Source organism: Meriones unguiculatus, chromosome 11 (assembly GCF_030254825.1).
Source record: "Meriones unguiculatus strain TT.TT164.6M chromosome 11, Bangor_MerUng_6.1, whole genome shotgun sequence".
NCBI lineage: Eukaryota > Metazoa > Chordata > Mammalia > Rodentia > Muridae > Meriones > Meriones unguiculatus.
This window is the reverse complement of record NC_083359.1, coordinates 96,553,846-96,574,587: the sequence shown is the minus strand read 5'-3', so window position 1 is coordinate 96,574,587 and position 20,742 is coordinate 96,553,846. Positions and strand designations below refer to the sequence as shown.

Genomic DNA, 20,742 nt, shown 5'->3' with positions numbered 1-20,742 from the left:
CTTTTCTGTACCCTTTTTGGCAGTATGATCATGGCTGTTGTGCTCATTACTTTTTTAATTAATGGAGCCTGATATTTTCTATATAACATCCCACATATTTGATGACAAGAATGTTATTTTCATGTTTCTGTAACTTAAAAGAAGATGGTTTATTATAATTTCATATTTACTATATGATAAATCAGTTATAGCACCTAATGAATTGTACAAAGATGTAATATTTGAAGAGATATTTCAGAAGACTTGTGTAATTAAAAAAATACTGGAAACAGCCTAGTTTGCCTGTATTGCCTTTTCTCCCTAGTAAATTGTAATTGATTTACTGTAAATCTGCTTAAAATAAAGTTGATATTTGAGCCTTAGGGAAATTTATTTCATTTTAATTCTTTTTATGATAGGAGGCTGTCTTGGTAATAAATACTGTCCTTTTATTTTCTCAACCAAAAAGCAGCTCAATCTTCACCTTTTTTCTTGTACATCTGTGCTAACTAATAACACATATTTAAAAGCATTTTCTCACATCTTTATGCACTGTGTTAAGCAGTGGAGAAATTGCCACAGTGTTTGGTATTTGTCTGTTTCCCTTGCCACTCACTGCTTGCTATTTAGCTTTCAACCATGGTCTTTGGTCAGTTTTTCACATTCTGCTATACAGACATGTAAACTAAGTTTCTTCCAGGCTTACTACAAGCAAGCCACATGTTTTATCACTAACCACTTTTACCTTATAACGTGAGTCATCTCTCAAGCTTCCATAATATCAGTTTTGTCCTAAAGTGGGGTCTCTGAATATGATAATAGGCATTGGTAAGTGAAATTGTTAATTCTTAAGCATCGCTATATATTTACTTCATATATCCATTGTCGTGACTACTATTCACTCGTAGAGCCCTACATTTGTTCTCAGATGTTTCAGACAGCTCATTCGGGTGACTTGACTAGGTAATTCATGCTTTTTCTAGCATACTCTGTGTGTGTGTGTGTGTGTGTGTGTGTGTGTGTGTGTGTGTGTGTGTGTTTACACATGTGTATATGTGTAGAACATCTCCATCAATGCTTTAATTCTTTCTCACCTTGATGACCTTCGCTGCTTTGCAATTTTCTTATCATTGCTGCTGTTTATCTTGCATCCTCCTGATGGTAATTGGATGATAGTCAAGATCCTTTCATCTCTGACTTTTTTTTTTGTCATATAAATGCAATTGTTTTTCATCCAGACTATCATCTGCCTTCTGATTTTCAGAATAATGCAGATGGTCATTACCAGTGACCCTCATGCTACAGGCTCCCAAATATTTTGAATTCTCTCTCATTTTTCTCATTAGGGTGCAGCGTAGATGCCAAGCAAGTGGAGGAACAGTCTGCAGCTGCAAATGAAGACGCTCTTTTTCCTTTCTGTAGGGAACCAAGTTATTTTGAAATTCCTACAAAAGAATTCCAACAGCCGTCACAAATAGCTGAGAGCACTATTCATGAGATTCCAACAAAAGATACACCAAGTTCTCATACAGCAGGTGCAGGGCACGCTTCATTTACCATTGAATTTGATGACAGTACACCAGGAAAAGTAACTATTAGAGACCATGTGACAAAATTCACTTCTGACCAGCGCCACAAGTCAAAGAAGGCCTCTCCTGGAACTCAAGACTTGCCAGGAATTCAGACAGGAATGATGGCACCAGAAAATAAAGTAGCTGACTGGCTAGCACAAAACAACCCTCCTCAGATGGTGTGGGAAAGAACAGAAGAGGATTCCAAGAGCATTAAGAGTGATGTTCCCGTGTACTTGAAAAGGTTGAAAGGTAAAGTGGCTTTCAGAGATTCCTCTTGTGTCCTAAGGAAAATTTGGTCATCAAGTTACCAGACAGACTACTCTTACTAAATTACACAGTGGAAAATATCTGCCTTTTCAACATTTACGTTTAATTTTAAAGCTCAAAAGCAAACAATGCTGTTCATGTCCAGATTACTCGTTCAAAATAGCCTTTCCTTGTTTTCTTGCCAAAAACCACATTGGGTTGGGTGGGGGTTTTATTTATATCATTTAATACCTTTAATTTTTCCTGCAGAAATACAAAAATTAATATACAAAGTAGGATTTTCTAGAAGATAAACCCTATCATTTACTTGATTTAAAGAAAGGATATGTACAATTCTCTTTTCTGTATTATGCTTCTAATAAAGTGTCATATCTAGGCTTTGAGAAAAAAATTAAGCTACTTAGTGTGGGCCGAAGGTTTTCTTTCTACCAGATAGTCACATTGCAGATGGAGTGCTTCATACTGTAGCTATTCGCAGAGACTGCTCACAAGCCAGATCCTTTCAGTTTAGATATATTTACTAGGTATCTATTACTTTAATGTAAACTTTGTTCTATCAAGAATTATAATTTGATTATCATTTGTGGGCATTAGTCATTATATAGTAACATTAGCTATTATATATACTTTATTCAACATTTGATTAAAGTCACTAAAAACTTGGTACATGCACATTGATTCTAACAACTAATCAGCTTTATTCCCACTGGTTTTGCAAATTGAATTTATTTTGGAATTTGTGTGACTCTGTCTTATGTTTTAATGTGCTATCAGTAAGGAAGTGGTTTTGAACAATTAAGATTTTTATGTGAATTTAACCCTTCTGTGGCTTTTATTAGGATTTTATTAATTCTATTTCAGCCTTACCAGGCCACAGCAGAGGACAATGCAGCCACTTTTGATATGAACTGACAGACTAAGATCAGAAAGGAGAGGAGAACCTCCCCTATCAGTGGACTTGGGGAGGGGCATGCATGCAGAAAGAGGAGGGAGGGTGGGATTGGGAGGGGAGGAGGGAGGTGCCTATGGGGGGATACAAAATGAATAAAGTGTAATTAATAAAAAATTTTAAAAAATGCTTTTGAGGTCAGGGAACATATGTAACTTAACACTTCATCTGGGACTTCAGCTTGTGCTGTTATCTAGTATCTCGTGACTCATTGTTAATGATAGAACTGACTCTGGCTTATACCTTACGCCCTAGAAATCTGGTCAAGTAATGAAGAAATAGTAATTTATACCTATTTCCAGTTTGTTTCTAAAACATTTAAGGATAGTGAGATTATGTGATTAACTAATTCTTTGTTTTGTCTCCTATTGTAATATTTAATTATAGTCATCAGCAGTCACCTGGTGTAAAGGCAATTGAGTTCTGATTGTGATGTATTTACTCCTACTAAATGATATTTATACATGATTGAAATGTGGGCACAGGTTAAAGATATCAGCTTGACTGTTAATGTAAATTTGATGAATATTGATAAGCTAGTATACCAGAGGTAGTCTATGCCTTGAAAATGAGTCTTCTTAAAACTCATACTCTTACTAAGTACACAAAGGATAAATTTAAAAGATCCTTTAGGAAGGTACCATTTAAAAATCTTTGTTAAGGGGTTGGAGCAGCAGCTCAGCAGTTAGGACCTGCGTTTAGTTTTTAGCACCCATATGGTGGCTCCACAGTAACCATGAAGAGGGGGTCCAGTGTGCTCTTCTGATTCCTTCAGGCATCAGGTAATCACAGGGTGAACTTACATATATGTAGGTAAAACACTCAGAGAAGTAAAATAAAATAAATACTTAGAAAAATATTTTAAATACCTTCATAGCAATGTAATTATTATTATTTTCTGTAATAACAATTATTTTTAGACCACCATCTTAGTATATTCTCTGCTCTTCACCAAAACCTGTTTGAGCCTAATTGAAAGTAGAATCATTGATATCCATATGAACACTATCTCTAAACTGATTAGTCTGTATTTTAAAATTTTGCCAGAAATTAGTGTAATCACTATTGACCTTGAATTTGCTTTGCAGGTAGGCACCTTACAGTATGGTGCTATTGCTGGGAACTATCTCAGACTTAACATTATCTTGTTTTAAAAGACATCTAGGAAAATCCTCTCGCAGCAGTAACTCACTTTGTCTCCCAAATATACCCATGTCATTTCTTCATACTTATTTACAAATAACATTCGACTTTCTTCAAAAATTGGAGCTGCTATCAGCAGTTAACAGTTTTCCACTATTTAGGTTATGAAAAGGATACATTCAGATTCTGACTAAATGGAGGTAGAGAATAGTTAGTAGCAATTTCTTAAAACTTGGACTTTTAGCAACTATAAAAAAATGAATTAATAAAAGATAGAGATAGTTCCTACCATTTACCTGCAAATTTCATTATTTCCGTGTTTTTAATAACTGAGTAGTATTCAATTGTGTAAATGTACCACAATTTCTGTGTCCACTCCTTAATTGAGGGACATCTGGATTCTTTCCAGATTCTGGCTGTTACTAATAAAGCTGCTAAGAACATGGTTGAGCAGATGTCCTTGTTGTATACTTGAGCTTATGTTGGATATATGTCTGGGAGTGCTATAGCTGGATTTTGAGGTAGCACTATTCCTAATTGTCTGAGAAAGCGCCAGATTGATTTCCAAAATGGTTGTATAAGTTTACATTCCCACCAGCAATGGAGGAGGGTTCCCCTTTCTCCATATCCTCTCCAGCATGTATTGTCATCTATCATCTATGTGTTTATCCATAGATCTTTCATCTAACTATTTATATATCTATCATCTATCTATCTTTCTATGTATCATCTGTCTGTCTATCTATGTATCTATCATCTATCTATGTATTTGTCATCTATCTGTCGATCTATCTGTCTAGAGGGAGGGAGCTACAGCTGGGGTACAAAGTGAATAAATTGTAATAAATTAAAAAAAAGAAAAGAAAAAGAAAAGAAAGATAGGAAGGTAGATAGATAGATGATTGATAGATGATAGATGAGGTAGATATAGATAGATGATAGATACATAGATGGCTAGATCAGTAGATAGATAGATGATAGATACATAGATAGATACATAGATGATAGAGAAATGCCTTGCTCCTACAAGAGTGAAGTGCACGCGCTTTGGGACAGTGAGGAAAATAATGTTCACAAAGCCCATACACTTTCACCCTTTAGGAGAGTTGCAGCTTCTTTTGGCCACAACTTCTCACAAAGTACAGCCAAACTAGCTGGAGACCTAGTAAAAGACTTGTATATTTAGGCGTAATTAGTGATTGGCAGAGGGGTCAAGAAGCATGCTGAGCATTTTCTACTGGTCTCTTTGCTGAGTAGAAGCAGAAAGTGCAAATCCGACCTAATGCTTCACCTTCTGACCTTGTGTAATACACAGGAACACTAGAAGGAATAGTACTTGTACAAGAAAGAAAACGACTGATCTCCCACAGATTAGTAACAGCAATGATATGAAACTGGTGTTTCACTAAAAATTCTGAGTGCAAGTTTATTTGTTCTTACTATACAGGAAATATTAGTTCATTCTTTTGGACCATAGCAAACTGAATTCCTATTCAGTTTATCCAACCCAATATGTTTGAACAATTCTGTAGTAAAATTTGATTTGAACTAATATTTATCTTCACTTTTGATACAATACCCATGATTCCTAGATTAATCATCTTGGCCGAGATTCCACTATTTAAACACATTTTTTTTCTTTTCAGAATACATTTTGGATAGCAAATAATTTAAAGAGTTTATATTGTCACATTTGATTTTTATTAATCTGTCACTTTGAATGTGCCCTCATTATTTTTACCATATTAGCTTCCTCTGTTTCTCTTCATGTTTTAAGATGCCATTGACTTCTACCGTTCTCTTGTTCATCCTCATTTCTTTGTGTACTACATTTTATAGGTAATTCTTTTGTGTTAAGCTTTCGCCATTGTTGGTAGCTTCCAAATTTACCTAGAACAAGCCTTTATAAATTCTTTCCCCTAGACACACATCTCATTTTTTTCTGATGTTCTCTTGCTGGCTAGCGCGTTATTCAGCAGGTGTTCACATTAGAGTAGACAGCCTTGGAATGTTTCAAAATCAGATTGCCTCTGCAAGATTGGGATCTGCCAGTGATCATTCCAATGTACTAGATTCATTTAACTTGGAAAAGACTTTAGTTAATTGATTGGTCATTCCGTCTAAATCCTGCCTAGAGTAACTTTTGCTCTGATCCAGAAAGATCTTCATTAAGGAAGCTGGTGCTCCAAAATTCACATATGCTCTAATGTGACATCTGCGTTTTGAACATGACATCTGCCTATATGTGCACCATGTGGTTTACCAGATGGAAAGGTGGCAGAGTTCTTTGTCATTGGTAGCTCTGTCAGCATCATTTCACTCTTGGAAGCCACTACAGTTTAGAGATCTCTGCTAGGAAAACATTGTAAAATGTTGTTATTAATAGAAGCTACAAAGTCCAATCTTTTTATTGAAAGGTTTGCTAAGCTTTTAAAATGAGTTAAATACTACAATTTAGATATACTCCGTTTTTATGACATTTATATTCTGTTTAATGATACATGTTTCAGTTACACCAGTCTTTTAAAAAAAATTATTCCTCTTATTTTTTGAGGTTATAATCACTTCATTTCCTCGTTTTCTTTCCTCCCTACAAACTCTCCCATAAACCTGTTCTCATTGTCTTTCAAATTATTTCCCCTCTGTTTTAGTTATATATGCTACATACATAATTATTACATATATAATTAATTGTGTATGTTTATGCATAATTCATAAATACATAAATACATAAGCAACCCACTGTGTGTATAATCTTGCTTTTGTATATGTTTTCAGGCAGGGCTGACCATTTGGTACTGGATAACCAATTAGTGTGTTCTTCCCTGGGGAGGACTGTTTTTTGTGTAGGGTTTAAGCTTTGCTTACTCTTAATGTTGGAGTCAGTTTTGTTTGAGTGTTTGTTACCAAAGGTTTACTATTAAGAGGCAGAACTAATGTGTGTTGGTGTTACAAGTACAAACTATGACAAGTGATGGATTGCTTATCTTGTATTGATGAATACATTGATGAATCTTTTATAAAGTTAAGATCTCAAAAAGAAAAGTAATGCTTTCAGTTGTTTATAAAGGACCTCATTATTAGTTGATTAAATGTAATTGTAACCATTGCATTTGAGTGTAGTTTGCAGAACCTGTTACACTAAAGAACGTAAGACTTGGTATTAGGGAGGAGAAATGGTGTCAAAAAGCACCTTTATATGTACTTCTGACTTTCTACATAGAATTTTTTTCTTCTCTACTTTATCATGTCTTTCTTGTGTCCAGGAAACAAACACGATGATGGTACACAGAGTGATTCAGAGAATGCTGGGGCGCACAGGCGCTGTAGCAAGCGTGCAACTCTGGAAGAACATTTACGACGCCATCACTCAGAACAGAAAAAGAAGGTTCAGTCTAGTGAAAAGCATCAAGACCAGGCTGCTGTAAGTCAAACTGCTTTTATGATTGCATTCTTTGATGAAGATCATTCCAGAAAGAGAAGGTCATATTCTTTTACTCAAAGTTTAGGAATCTTATGTCAGGAAACTACTTTCTCAACACCACATACAAAACTTGAAAAAGCAAAATCTCCACCAGCAGATGCCAAAGTGGTTTCTTTGTCTTTACAGACTAGCTCTACGCATCACAGAGGGGGGCATGGTGTTCCACATGGGAAATTGTTAAAACAGAAATCAGAGGAGCCATCGGTGTCAATACCCTTCCTACAAACTGCATTATTAAGAAGTTCAGGGAGTCTTGGGCACAGACCAAGCCAGGAGATGGATAAAATGTTAAAAAATCAAGCTACTTCTGCTACTTCAGAAAAGGATAATGATGATGACCAAAGTGACAAGGGTACTTATACCATTGAGTTAGAGAATCCCAACAGTGAGGAGGTGGAAGCAAGAAAAATGATTGACAAGGTAAATAATTGAAATTTGAGTATGATGTTAGTTGGGTGGGGCTTTTGACTGTTGGACCTTATTGGAGAGTTTGTGTAAAATGTTCTCATGTAGTTGGCGGTATTGGGACTTCAGGGTTTGGTTAGGGATCTAGAAGACTTAACAGCAAGAACAGAATGTCATCTGCTTTCATTTTGCTTATATTTTTAATTTTCCTGAGTTTTATATTTAAGGTCTTCTACACTTCTGGGCCTTTTTAAGGTATATAAGTTTCATTGGCTTTAAAAGTAATATCATTTTATACTTACTTATATCAAAACTGAATAAGGAAATAGGTTTCTATAAATATTAACATGAATATAAATTTTAACAGGTTTTTTTCCTACTAATTTTATTTTGGAGGAAGATGAAAGCATATGCTGTGATTAACTTTGTCCTCATTCTTCTCTTAGTTTCTCTTCATTGATATCTTTAACAAAATCAGTTTGTGTATTTTTTTCATTTTAGTCAGGCTTTTACCTGGTTCTAACAATTGTCCATATTTCAGATATTTCTTTGATATTACTGGTTATTTACATGATGATTGTTATATGATTTTAAAAGTACTTCCCAGTTTGTTTTCATAGTAAATAATGGACCTTAGAATGAGCTCTTTATTTTACCTCTTGGTAAATATCAACCAAAGATTGGCTAAACATTAATCTCTTACTTAAATTCTTGTTATTCAAAATGTGTTCATGAGTGAGAAACTCTGAAATCACTTAGGAAGACAGTACAGACATACTGAATCAGAATCTGTACTTTAAAAACAAGAAAACCACATGGTTCATATTCATATTAACATTTAGAATATACTAGTTTGAGTGATGAGTTTCAACAATGGCCTGTCAGAGAGTGGGCAAGATCTAACTCTGAGATGCAGGAAAAAAAAATAGTAGGATTATGTTCATTTTTAATTCTCCTTGTATTTTTTAGTATGTCATCTGTTGTATTTGTGGTGCATTCGCTAGCATAAATGTATAATTTGTAAACATAAATGTGTTGAGCCCAATTATTCTGCTGTTAGAGTCACATAACTCCAGATTTTAGGGATCCCATAGTCTTAGAAATAAATATAAGTAGTACTTTTACCATAGTTAAAATACAGTATGGGTTTGAAAAAGCCGTAGATATTTCATTCCATGATGATTAATATTTTCCACTAAAGTACTCTTAACAGTTCTATATATATTACAAAGGTTAAGAACATGGCTATTTGCAGGCATCTAGAATTAAGTGTATAATCTATATGTACTGTGCTCTTGGAGTAAATCAACCTCTTTAAGCAAAAGTGTCATTTATTTCTGAAATGAAGAATTTTATTCTTAGGATTAATAGGAATTCAAAAACCACATAGTAAGCTTATCATGATGTTTATCATGAGAGCTGTATGAAGATGATCTTTGATTATTACTTTTTACATCAGTCATTTCTGCATATGATTCAGAAGGTTATTTCAGCACTACAAGGTTTAAATGTGAAGCCAAAGTGGAAGTAACAGTACAAGGAGCCAGCCTGGCCTGGGCCAGTGTGCAAGAAAGAAGGGACCTGTGCAAATGGGCCTCCATCAGAAAGTGATAGGCAGTGAAGGAGTTCACAGAATCTGGCTATTAATTCTTGTCTGAAATTATCATATGCATCTTTTTTGTTCTGAAGGAGCCCTGTATTTGACAAAAATAATACATTTTTGCTTTCAGAATAGAGAAACCCAAGATCTTAGAGCAAGATCCATTAAAAAAAAAAATAACATGTGACTGGATAGCTAATTTTCCAATCTTCATTTGTGTAAACCAGAAAAACTAAAACAGAGACCCCTTCAAAGAAAACAAGAATCATTCCATTATTGTGTAACTGCCACATTCAGAGAGTTGAGAGGACAATAGGTGTAGGTATGGCTGGATGCCGAAGTCAGGCTGGCTTCATGCTAAGCTTTGACAGAACAGACATGGAGGACTGGTTTCAGATGTCGAAGAAAATGAAGTAACCTGTAGATGCAGAGAAAATGAAGAGCAAGAATAGCCGGAATGAGGCATAAGCAGTACTTTTGAAGGACCAGAGTAATAGATAGACATCTAAGTCATCTATAGTTCATCTATAGATTTAACTATCAGCTTAGTTAGTTTTCAACATATATAATTTACTCTGTTATGGGGATAAAAAAGTTAAAATATATATGCGAGTCTTATTCAGAAAATGAAGATCAAGAGTAGCCAGATTGAGGCATTAACAATAAAGGAGAAAATAAGGCTTGTTCAGAGAACCATAGTTACTTTTGGAGAGAGAAAACTGAAGTTACTTGTGTAACACATTGAGGACTTAGTTCCTTTTTTAGTACTGAAGGAAGTGGGGAATCATTGAAAACTTTTTTTAAACATTTTTTTTATTTGGTAAGGAGGAGTAGAAGTGTGCATATCCTACATTTAGAGAACAACTTCCAAGAGTCAGTTCTTCTACTATGTGGGTTTCAGGGATGGAACTCGGTTGATTAGTCCTGCCAGTAAGTACCCATACCTACCCTATAAACCATCTTCCTGGTTCATGACATGGTCAAATAACTGTCATGAGCATAAAGTAAGGCTTGAAAAGTTGGAAAGGGCAAGAACTGGGGAAGCAACTTAAAAAACAGTTGCTATATCCATGAGTTATTTGGTTATATATGCCTGGGTCTTGAAGTGAGATCTGGTTATCAGAGACTAGAGGGCGTAGAGGTAAGGAAAGTAGAAAGCATATAGGATAAAAGGAGACAAAATAAGAAAGTCCTAGCAACACCAACAGTGGAGGACAAAAGAGCAGAAACAATCAGAAGAGAAAAGAAAATCTACAAGATACAGAATCAATTAACAGCAGTCTGTGAATATGTAAGTAATAGTACCACAGGCTGAATGTGATAAGCATAAATGTCCTTTTATTTTCCCCAGAACACACTGCATCATGAATCGGAATCAGCAGCACATGTTTACACCTTTACTAGTTTTGTACAGTTAAAATATGATTTTTCTTAAGAGATGACCAAGTGAAAAAGGCATTTGCTTGCTTTTTTGTGCCCAGTAAAAAATGTAGTGAGATTCCCTCTTCTCTACTGCTTAAATTATGTGATTAGTACAATTTTGTTTGTGTATGTTTGCTGACTTCAGTAGATAACCTTATTTTATAACTGTCTCTGGATTCACCTTTTATAAACTTAACACATTCCTGGTGAGTTTTACATCTAGGCTTGTGGAGAAATGTGCTGTTTTTTTCTTGAATCAAATTAAGTCACCTTCTATTATAATAATTGTCTCCACAGTCCCTCCCCATCTCGACTCAGTTTCCACAGAACCAGTCAGGTAGCTGTTTTGTTTTCCCACTACATCTTACTGGGTGTACTGCTACCTAGCCTTCCTAGCTAATTCTGCAAACCTTGCTGTGAGACTAGGACATTAAAGGACAAGAGAAATATAATTTTAGAGAGCATTTGGAAGTATTTTTCCTCCTAAATTTCATCCCATACATCACTTCTATCAGATATTTTTCCTGTCCTGATTTCTTATTCTTGTCCATTGTTTTCAGCATACCTACCTTTTGATAGGTTCCCATTGTTAGCAAATGTTCTGCTTAGTTCTAATTTTGTACCAGGTAACAGGAAAGAACCCAAAACCAACAGACTATAAATAACAGGACTAGAAACTCCACATAATAGAATGGACTGAGCAATGTGTCAGAAAGCCAGTAGTAAGAGCATAGATCCTGGAGTGACAGTTTGAATCCTAAAGGTGACAGCAAGATAGAATCTAAATCAGAGCCAAGGGAAACATGATATAAACCAGAATCAGAAACTGGGAAGGTTGTTTTAGATACAGTGCTTTTTGGACCAGCATGAGGACTTGAGTTTGGATCTTCAGCAATCATAGAAAGCCAAGAGTGACAGTAAACATATGTAACCACAGAACTATAGGTGTGCTGATGGGGCAGAGACAGGACCTGTCTTGGAGCTCATTAACCGGTCAGTAATCCAGTCAATAAACACCATGTTTATTAAGACTCTAAGGTGGAAGGCAGTCAAGGAAGACATCCCATATCAGCCTCTGGCTTCCACACATATGTGTCCTGCACATGTATGTGCACCTGAATGCACTTATACATATGCCTACATGAACACTTACTTGTACACACAAATACATCACAGAGAGTTTGCATGGACGCCAATAGATGAAGAGACGAATCCACTCATAAATCTACATGTGTGTAGAAACAAAAGGAATAATTAAAAGAGCATCAGATTCCACATTTTGAATTTTGAAAGTAATGCTTCTCCTCCATCCCTGTTTGTTTAAAAATTTTTAACCATTTCCATTTCCTTCAAAGAGTATAAGAAACTATGAAATTCTCAAAGCTGCCTAGGAGAACTCTCATTTGTCTGTTAAAAGCCTAACTTTTAATAGATTACCCTGTTTCCTTGATTGATACTTCTCCTTGAAGGCTTTTTTTTTTAATTCTTCAGTCTAATAAGCACTTGTGTATTTATTCTGACTATTTCTTCATAATTCACCATACTTATTTTTAAATATTGTTACTGTAGTAAAATATATATAACCATAAATTTTGCCATTTTAGTCTTTTAAAGTAGATAGTAAATCTTTTAAATAAATTTATAATGTTGTACAATCAAGACTACCATCCATCTCTACAACACTTATTTTGTGTGTGTGCGTGTGTGAGTACGCACATATGTAGAGGTCAGAGGACAGGCAACTTGTGGGATTCAGTTCTTACCTGTTGAGTTCAAGGGATTGAACTCAGGTTGTCCATCATGACAGCAAGTGACTTTACCTGTTTAAACATCCTACCAGACTCTGCTTAACTCATTTTTGTCTTACTAAAGCAGAAACTCCATTCCTGTAATTCACTTTGAAAAATCTTTATCTGACTCCCTTATAGTAGCCACCAGGATTCTAGCTTTCTGTCAGGGTATCATGTTTTGGGGTTTTGTTGTTGCTGCTGTTGTTTTATTTTGCGGGGGTGGTGGGGTGGTGGGGTGATTTTCGTTTGGGTTTTTGGGTGGGGGCTTAACTTCTGTTTGATTTAATTCTGGCTACCATCTCTGGAATGATCTTTCTTGTTCTGTAGTAGACTATAATTATCTTTTGAAATCACAAATGAGAAAGTTGGATGTGCTTTTTCATTTAATATATTTATATATAATCTTTGATTTTTAACTAATGTTTTCCAGTGAATTTACAAATTGATTAAACTCAACATGATTCCCCCAAGTTACTCTATATTTTTCTGTGCTAAAACTAGTTTATATTTTGGTCTCAAAATAACTTGTCTATGTTAAAAGTATTGTAAGCTGTAGGTGAATAGAGATTGGGTCAAAAGAAAAGGAAATAAATTCTTGTCAGTAAAAGTGCTTGTATAGTACAAGATTTGAGGGCCTCTGAGTTCTACCAATAGCTAACTCCCTAGCTTAAAATCTTTTTGGCACAGGGATAAGAGAGCATGGTCATTGATAAGCAGCCAAATTTTATGAGGTAGGGCACTAAAAAGTAGAGAAATAAGTAGTAAGATGAAGTATTTCAGTAATTCAAATGCATCAAATAAAGTAATAGAATATTGTTCTGAGTAATGGAATCAATAGAGAAAGATGGGAAGCCAGGGACTTCTAAGATTTCCAAGGAATTAATGAAAACTAAGGCTATAAGTTAAGAAAGAACAACAAATTTAAACTATCTTCATTCAGAAAAAAAGCGTCAAGAAAAAGACAGAGTTAAATGGTACCTTATTTTTAAATCGAAGTAAACTTCACATAACATAAAATTGGATCTTTTAGCCATTGAAAATGTGCAGTTCAGTTAATATGCACCTATAATTTCAAGTACTTGTTAAGCTGCAGCAAAAGGATGATTAGTTGAAAGTTAGCTCTTAGAAGTAAAACATTAATGTACATTTTGGAAGCTGTGGTATGTTCATTCTATTGTGTGATGGTGGCACTGTAATTCCAGAATGTGTTCATCCCTCTAAAAAGAAATTGCACTTAAGTAGGCTTTTCCCGTTGTCTGCACCTTACTAACTAGCTATTTGCTTTCTGTATCTCTGCATTTACTTAGAGGATATTTCATATAAACAGAACCATTCTATATGTGGTCTTAATGACTGGCTACTTTTACTTAGAATATTGTCTTGAGGGTTCATATGTATTTTAGCATGCATTGATACTTCATTCTTTTTTTTATCATGGAATCTTAAATCATTCTGTAATCCATTCTTTCACTGACAAGATGTTGAGTTTGAGTCCACTTTCATTAATTGTAAATGATACTGTGAACAAGAATCTCTTGGGGCTGGAGAGGTGGATCAGTGGTTGAGAGTATTGGCTGGTCTTCCAGAGTTCAATTCCCAGTTCCCCCATGCCATCTCACAAGTATCTGTACTACCGCTTCCAGGAGACCTAACACAGACATATATGCAGGCAAAACATCAATGTACGAAAAATAAAAATTTTAGAAAAGAATATCTGTATACATATATGTTCTATAATAAATGGCAAATGATTTCTCCTAACCTCTTGTAACAATTTTGTCAAAATTTTAGCTGTGAAAAGTTAGTTACAAATATCAGAATTACAGTGTTAATTATACTACAGTTATTTCATTGAATTGTAAGGCATTTATCTTTTTAAAAGTTGTTATATTTTCTGGGAAAAATACTATAAATTTAAAAACAATGCTCCTTTCTTAAATCATCTTGAGTTATTTGACACTATGTGCCTGGATTTCAGCATAGTTCTTAATGTTTTTTTTTCTTACAAGTTTTTTCTAAGATGCAAGATCCTATATAAGTGATTTAACTTAAAAAGAGAGGGCCCACTCATCTTACCCAGCAGAACTTTGTTCCTTGGGGAAAGAAACTTGACTGTTTTTATGTTGATACCTTGATAGGATTAAAATGTGAGTTCTTCACCATTCTTTATTAATGTAAACCTACAGAAGTTTGGGGTTAGCGTTCTCTGTTCCATGAAAAGATGAATTCTAAATCTCAATTGATTGGGATTATTTTTAGTACTGGGCCTACTTTGTGTTAGGTATGCCCTCTGCCACTTAGTTATAACAACAGTCCAAAATATTTTTAATTTGATAAATTGTTACTGCTATGAAATTCTCATTTTATCTGTGTATATGGTTATAATCAAGACATAGTCCACCCACCCCTTCTTTTTTCCTACTGGGTTCTGCTTCCTGCTACAATGAGCTAATTGCCTATATCTAATATTACTATGTATAATTTTGACCTGTGCACCTGTTTAATAGGTGGATATAAATATCCATGAAACTTGACTTCGCTCTTTACAGTAGAGTACCACGAGGCCTCAGTTCCTCTATTACCACTTATTGAAATAAAAGATGCGAAACTTTGGGCATTGTAATTTGGACCTTTAAATAGTAACAATAATAACCTGGTAATGGAAAAACACAGAATCAAAGGCTTTGTGGGTGTTGTATATACCAGTCTGTTAATATCTGGAAGGTTTGTTTGTTTTTTTTTGTTTTTTTTTTTTCTTTTGTAAATCTAAAGTTGAGACTGGAATCTAAAAGTACAGTATGATATGCATAGAAGTTTTGTTTTAATAATAAAGTGTCTCTATGTGGTTCTTTTGGATTCTTGGGTTGGTGTGTGTGTGTGTGTGTGTGTCTGTGTCTGTGTCTGTGTCTGTGTGTGTGCATCTGTGTATGTTAGTCTGTTTGTGTATCTGTGTTAGACCTTCGAAGTTAAGGACTAAGTCATGCAGAGTTTTAAATGTCCTGTAGTGCCTCACCTAATTGCTTACGTAGCTTAAACATGCTTAAACATGCCTCAGTAGCCAGTTTAAATTGTTTAGAGCAGCCACTGGGCTATAGGTGGGAAATTCTACAATGAATATGATGTGTACGTATTCTCAGGTAAAGATTGAGAATGCTTTCAAAGAAACATTGAACAGTGTGGAATACATACAATAGTGTGGGGACAGCAGGTACGGTCCTCTTTCCCCAACCTGTGGGAGGGATCACAGGTGGCCTATGTAGAAATAGCATCTACCTGGATCAAGGACACGGTAGTAGGTAGCATGTGAATGGAACTTCTAAGATATATAAGTACTTTCAATAACCTGTCAGGCCCTAACAAGCTCCTTTTGCATCTGCTCTAGAATTAGAAATGGACTGGCAAGCTTCTGTGAAGAGTCTAGAAAAGAAGGATATAGATTAGAAAGGTGTATGTCCTTTTCCCCTGTAGTTGTCCAACCTAAAGAAGTCTTGGCTAGATGAGAGAGCCAGATTTTGTTATGAACAAGTTTGGTATTGTGATTGATACCAAGTTAGATTAGGACAGGGAGAAAATAAAGAGCTTAAGGCTAAAACTTGAAGAACCTTGAGCTATTCATGATGACAAGTAAGCCACTTTCTATACAGTTGGTAAGTCAAATTATGATATGTATATGGATAAAATATCCTGATGACAGAATCAAGAATGAAAGATGGAGACTATTCAAACTTTGGTCTTGGTTTTGGAGGCACTTTCAAGTTCTAGAGCATTATAAGGTCAGACGTTGGTATGTGTGTACTTTAGAAATGGAGAACAATGTATATGCCTGAGAGTCTAGGGATAGTGTAACTGACTGTATGCTTTGTGTCCCCATCAGGATGTCACAAGCGAATGTCTGTGTACACACAGAAATGAATGCATACTAGTTTAAGCTAGATTATCCATTGTTATCTTAATTTTTTTCAGTATGTTTTAAAGGCTGGCCACAGTGGCTTATTCATGCCTATAATTACAGCACTTGAAAAGCTGAGGCAGGAGGAATGTTGTGAGGTCAGTCTGGATTACAGTGTGAGACACTCAAAAAAACATAAATTAATTAAACTGAGTCATAAATGTGAAATCTGAAAGCTTTTCGCCATACTGGAATTCTTCCTGCCCTGCCACCTGTATGGAAGAAATAATTGGCAGCTCTTTAACAGATACATGAGTAGACGTGTCACAAATGAGAAAATGTGTAGAAAATCCCTAGAGTACTATCTGTTGCCTTCAGCTTCCATTAGAGCACAGTCCTGGGTATAACTTTATATATTCTCAAAATACTAGTTTATTACCAAGCCACTGTCCAGGTTATTTTTATTAGAAGTTTTTTTTGAAGAGATTTACCATATCCTTTATTGGAAACTATTGGAGATTATATTTTAAGAAGCCAAACTTATGTCTGATGCAATTAAATATCACCAAATCAAAAACTATAGATTTCCTTGCCATAGTGATACAAAATGTAAGAAATTATATATGGTTATTTTTTTTTACTTCCAATTTGAGTTTATTTTTTAGTAATATAAAGTGACAAAATGAACCAGTAAATTTGGAGTGAACCAGTTTGTAAAAGACATACACAAGCCATATCAGCAGATCTAATGTTGCTTTCCTTATAAATCAGGGTAAAGTCACAAGACGCTTTACCTTTGCTGGAATTGCTTTATAACAATTTACACTTTACCACTGCTGTAATTGCTTAATTTACTCAGATGTTTAGCAAGATGAAGCAAAGAAACTATTTTTATTTATTCCCACCTATACCCTGGGTTCTGTGTACTATTAAAGGTCTCATTTAACTTAAAGTTAATAACATGCAACTTGTTCTTAACGCACTGGTAATTTTAACCAAATTCTTGGGGGGGGGGCAGATTGTCTTCAAATTAATTTAAGCTATAAAGCCATCTTGTGGTAAATTTTCCACATTTCACTGAATTTAGAAATGTGGTCTAAATGTACATCTCAGAATTTATCATATTACTTTATGACCACTGGTTTCTTTTTCTGTATGTTGGTATAGCAAGCATGTCCAACCTACAGCTTGTAGGCTACATATGTCCTAATATAGTTATAAATCTACCCATTTGTAGATGAAAAAGTTATGCTTTGGTATGAAAAGAGTTGGCACCACTGAAAGTGGTTCTCGCTTGTAGGATGTGAAGGTTCCAGAGGTCATTTGTACAGATTATAAGTTCAAAGATAATTTTTCTTTATTGTAATGATCAGTGCCCATACTGTAAGTATAATGAGTAAGTCTGAGGAACATTCATTCACCCATTCACTTGAACCAAGTTCAAACTAAATAGTAAAATGAAATGTTAAATGTAATTTGTTATAGCTTTTTTCCAGTCTGCTGTAAGATGTGATATCCAGGTCCCTTTATGTGCCAAAACATGACTAATACTGGGGTTCTGCCTCTTAGGAAAATACGTTCATGTGAATATTAGTCTTTGTGTTGAGCTTTTCAAAGTGTTGACTGTTATTATTGATAAAATTAATCTGTGTCAGTAGGTCAAGAATGTGCATTTCAGACAAATTACTGTACTCTGTGTGAAAATCCTATAATAAAGGCCTGTTGGGCACCTTAGGAAATTATATGTGTAAATGTAAGTTATATATATGTACATGACACCCTTTTTAGTAAAAAATTAAAATTAAAAAAAGCAAGTAAATGTGCTTTTCTAATGTGCTTCTCCAAAATAGAAACAAGAAATACGCTAAAAACATGCTCAAGTATTTTCCTGGCTCCTCCCCTTATTTTCATGTCTAGCATCATTAAGTTATCTAAACAAATCTAAAGTTGTGTTCTAAGTATTACATTTTATCAACCAGAATATTTGCTGAGTATTAAAAGGATAGTCCCATCTGCAGCTTCTGCAGCCTCTCCAGTCCAGCTGTGGAGTCACCTGTCACTAAATAAGTTTTTCTTACTCTGAAATTGCTAGGTGAGGTTAATTTAGTATATTTTTATTTGCTTTTGATGCTGTTGATGATATTCACATACTAATCTGATGCCCACACTTATTTTCATTTATGAAACAAATTCTTCCTTCTAGGTATTTGGAGTAGATGACAATCAGGATTATAATAGGCCTATTATCAATGAAAAGCATAAAGGACTGATAAAAGATTGGGCTCTCAACTCTGCCACAGTAGTAATGGAAGAAAGAAAGCCATTGAGTACACCTGGGTTTCATAACTCAGAGGTATGCAATTCTTTTTATATGCAAAAATACAGGTTTTTATCATTTGGAAGTTATTTTAAGTATTGATATATATATATATATATATATATATATATATATATATATATATATCCTTTTGTGAAATAGTTCAACATCTAAATTTCAACTGAATTTTTATTTTGAATGAAAACCTAAAGCAATTTTGTTTTAGTTTTGAGTTTTCATTGTTCTTTCAAAGTTACTGAGAAAAATAATTACAGTCCAGTAAACAAATAATAAGCTGTGTAGCTCTATGTCCGTTTTTGTAAGTAGCACAATGAGACAAAACAAAAAACATACCCTGCTTATGCTTTCTAGGAGTTATATGTTTGGAATGAGAAGACCAAGCAGGAAACATGTGAAGGGTGCCTCTGATCACTGCAGTGAGATTGTATAAGCTGTGCCATCATTGTGGTACAAGCCGGGGTGTAATGAGAGTGATGTAAGAACAACTGATGACTTGATTGGCATAGCTATGACATCAAAATTCCATTTTACGTAACAAAAGAAAATATAAAATACTTGCATGATTTGGAAGTGTTGTTTATTCAGATAATAGGCAGTAACTTTGAGTAGAGGGAAGCCTTCAAGGTGTTTTACAAATAAGAAATGAAATGCGGTACATAGAAATTAACTCGCCTGAGGTCTTAAATCTTGTCATTTGTGAAGCCAGAATTTGAACCTTAAGTGGTTTTAGATATTTGTTTTAATTTTTGGAGAGAACAGGTGTGTGTGTATGTGTGTGTGTGTGTGTTGCACATGCATGTGGGAGCAAGAGGAACACATGAATGTCATCCTCTATTACTGTCTGCCTTATTCCTTTAAGACAGGGACTTTCACTGGGCTGGCCAGCTGCTTGTTTTTACTCCAAGAATGCTGATGTCACAGGCACACAGTCATGCCCAGCTTTTATGTAGGTGCTAGAAATTTGAACTCAGATTGTCATACTTGTGTAGCAAGTGTGCTTAATCACTGAGCCGTCTCCACAGCCTGACCTTTTTCTAATTCATTATTTTACATATTAGATTATATTTCTCTAGGGAAAAGAGGTAGTTGTAATAAATGACTTGTTAATAAATATAAAATGTAAATACAAGAAAATCAAGTTATATAACAGTACAATTTCATTTATATTCCCACAAATATAAATGTCTTTAGGGACATTATATGTTCACTGAATAGTGTTGAAATAATTCCCCTGTAGTTTTCCATTTTCTGAAAATTTCCAAAGCAATTACAGCTTTTGTAGTGTTCTTTATTACTCCCTAACTTAGAGAATTTTTGTTGTAGTTTCTAATTTACTCACTGAAAATAGGTAATATTAATTAATTAATATTAATTGATAAGCCCAGGGAAAGGCTTATGTGAAATACTTTAGATGCCCTCTTCTCTCTGCCTCAATCCATGCCAAGTAAAATTCATATAGCTCTAATACATTCCTGCCTTTGCAGCTGTCACCTAACAGGCCATCAGAACAAAGAATGGCATCCGTAAGTTTAAGTATACAGCAGTGTAACTACCCTGTTGTGGATTCTTTCCATACTTCGGGGTGATCTGGCACTGCCTGTGGTTCTTAGAGTGGTAGACAGATATTGGGAGACCTTGGAAAGGAGTTGAAGAAGTCAGCTAGCTCTGGTGTCGTTTATCTACATGCATTTTTCTCTATACTTGTTGGTTTTATTTTATTCTTGAAACCATATAGTGTATTAAATATATGAAGTTACTACTTTATCAGTATTTAGTCTTAGCCTGTTCGTAATTAACCCAGTAACTTGTTTTCTTTTTTTACTAAGGTATGTTTTAATAGCTCAAAATAAACTTTCTGTTGTAGTTTGACATTTTCTAGTTGGCATTCCAGTCTTGGTGTTA

General features: G+C 34.8%; 1 protein-coding gene across 10 annotated transcripts in view; it reads left to right on the top strand.

Moving 5' to 3' along the window:
• Nucleotides 1-20,742, top strand: part of Cep170 (centrosomal protein 170) — a 103,471-nt gene that overhangs the window by 44,952 nt on the left and 37,777 nt on the right. For 4 of the 10 annotated variants that reach the window (XM_060364747.1, XM_060364746.1, XM_060364745.1 and 1 more), the window contains exons 8-11: nucleotides 1,326-1,802; nucleotides 7,179-7,336; nucleotides 7,523-7,816; nucleotides 18,706-18,855. In XM_060364747.1, the coding sequence (XP_060220730.1) occupies nucleotides 1,326-1,802; nucleotides 7,179-7,336; nucleotides 7,523-7,816; nucleotides 18,706-18,855 (1,079 nt within the window). The remainder of the gene's footprint in view (nucleotides 1-1,325; nucleotides 1,803-7,178; nucleotides 7,337-7,522; nucleotides 7,817-18,705; nucleotides 18,856-20,742) is intronic. The other 6 variants (XM_060364751.1, XM_060364750.1, XM_060364749.1 and 3 more) reach the window with 3 other exon arrangements.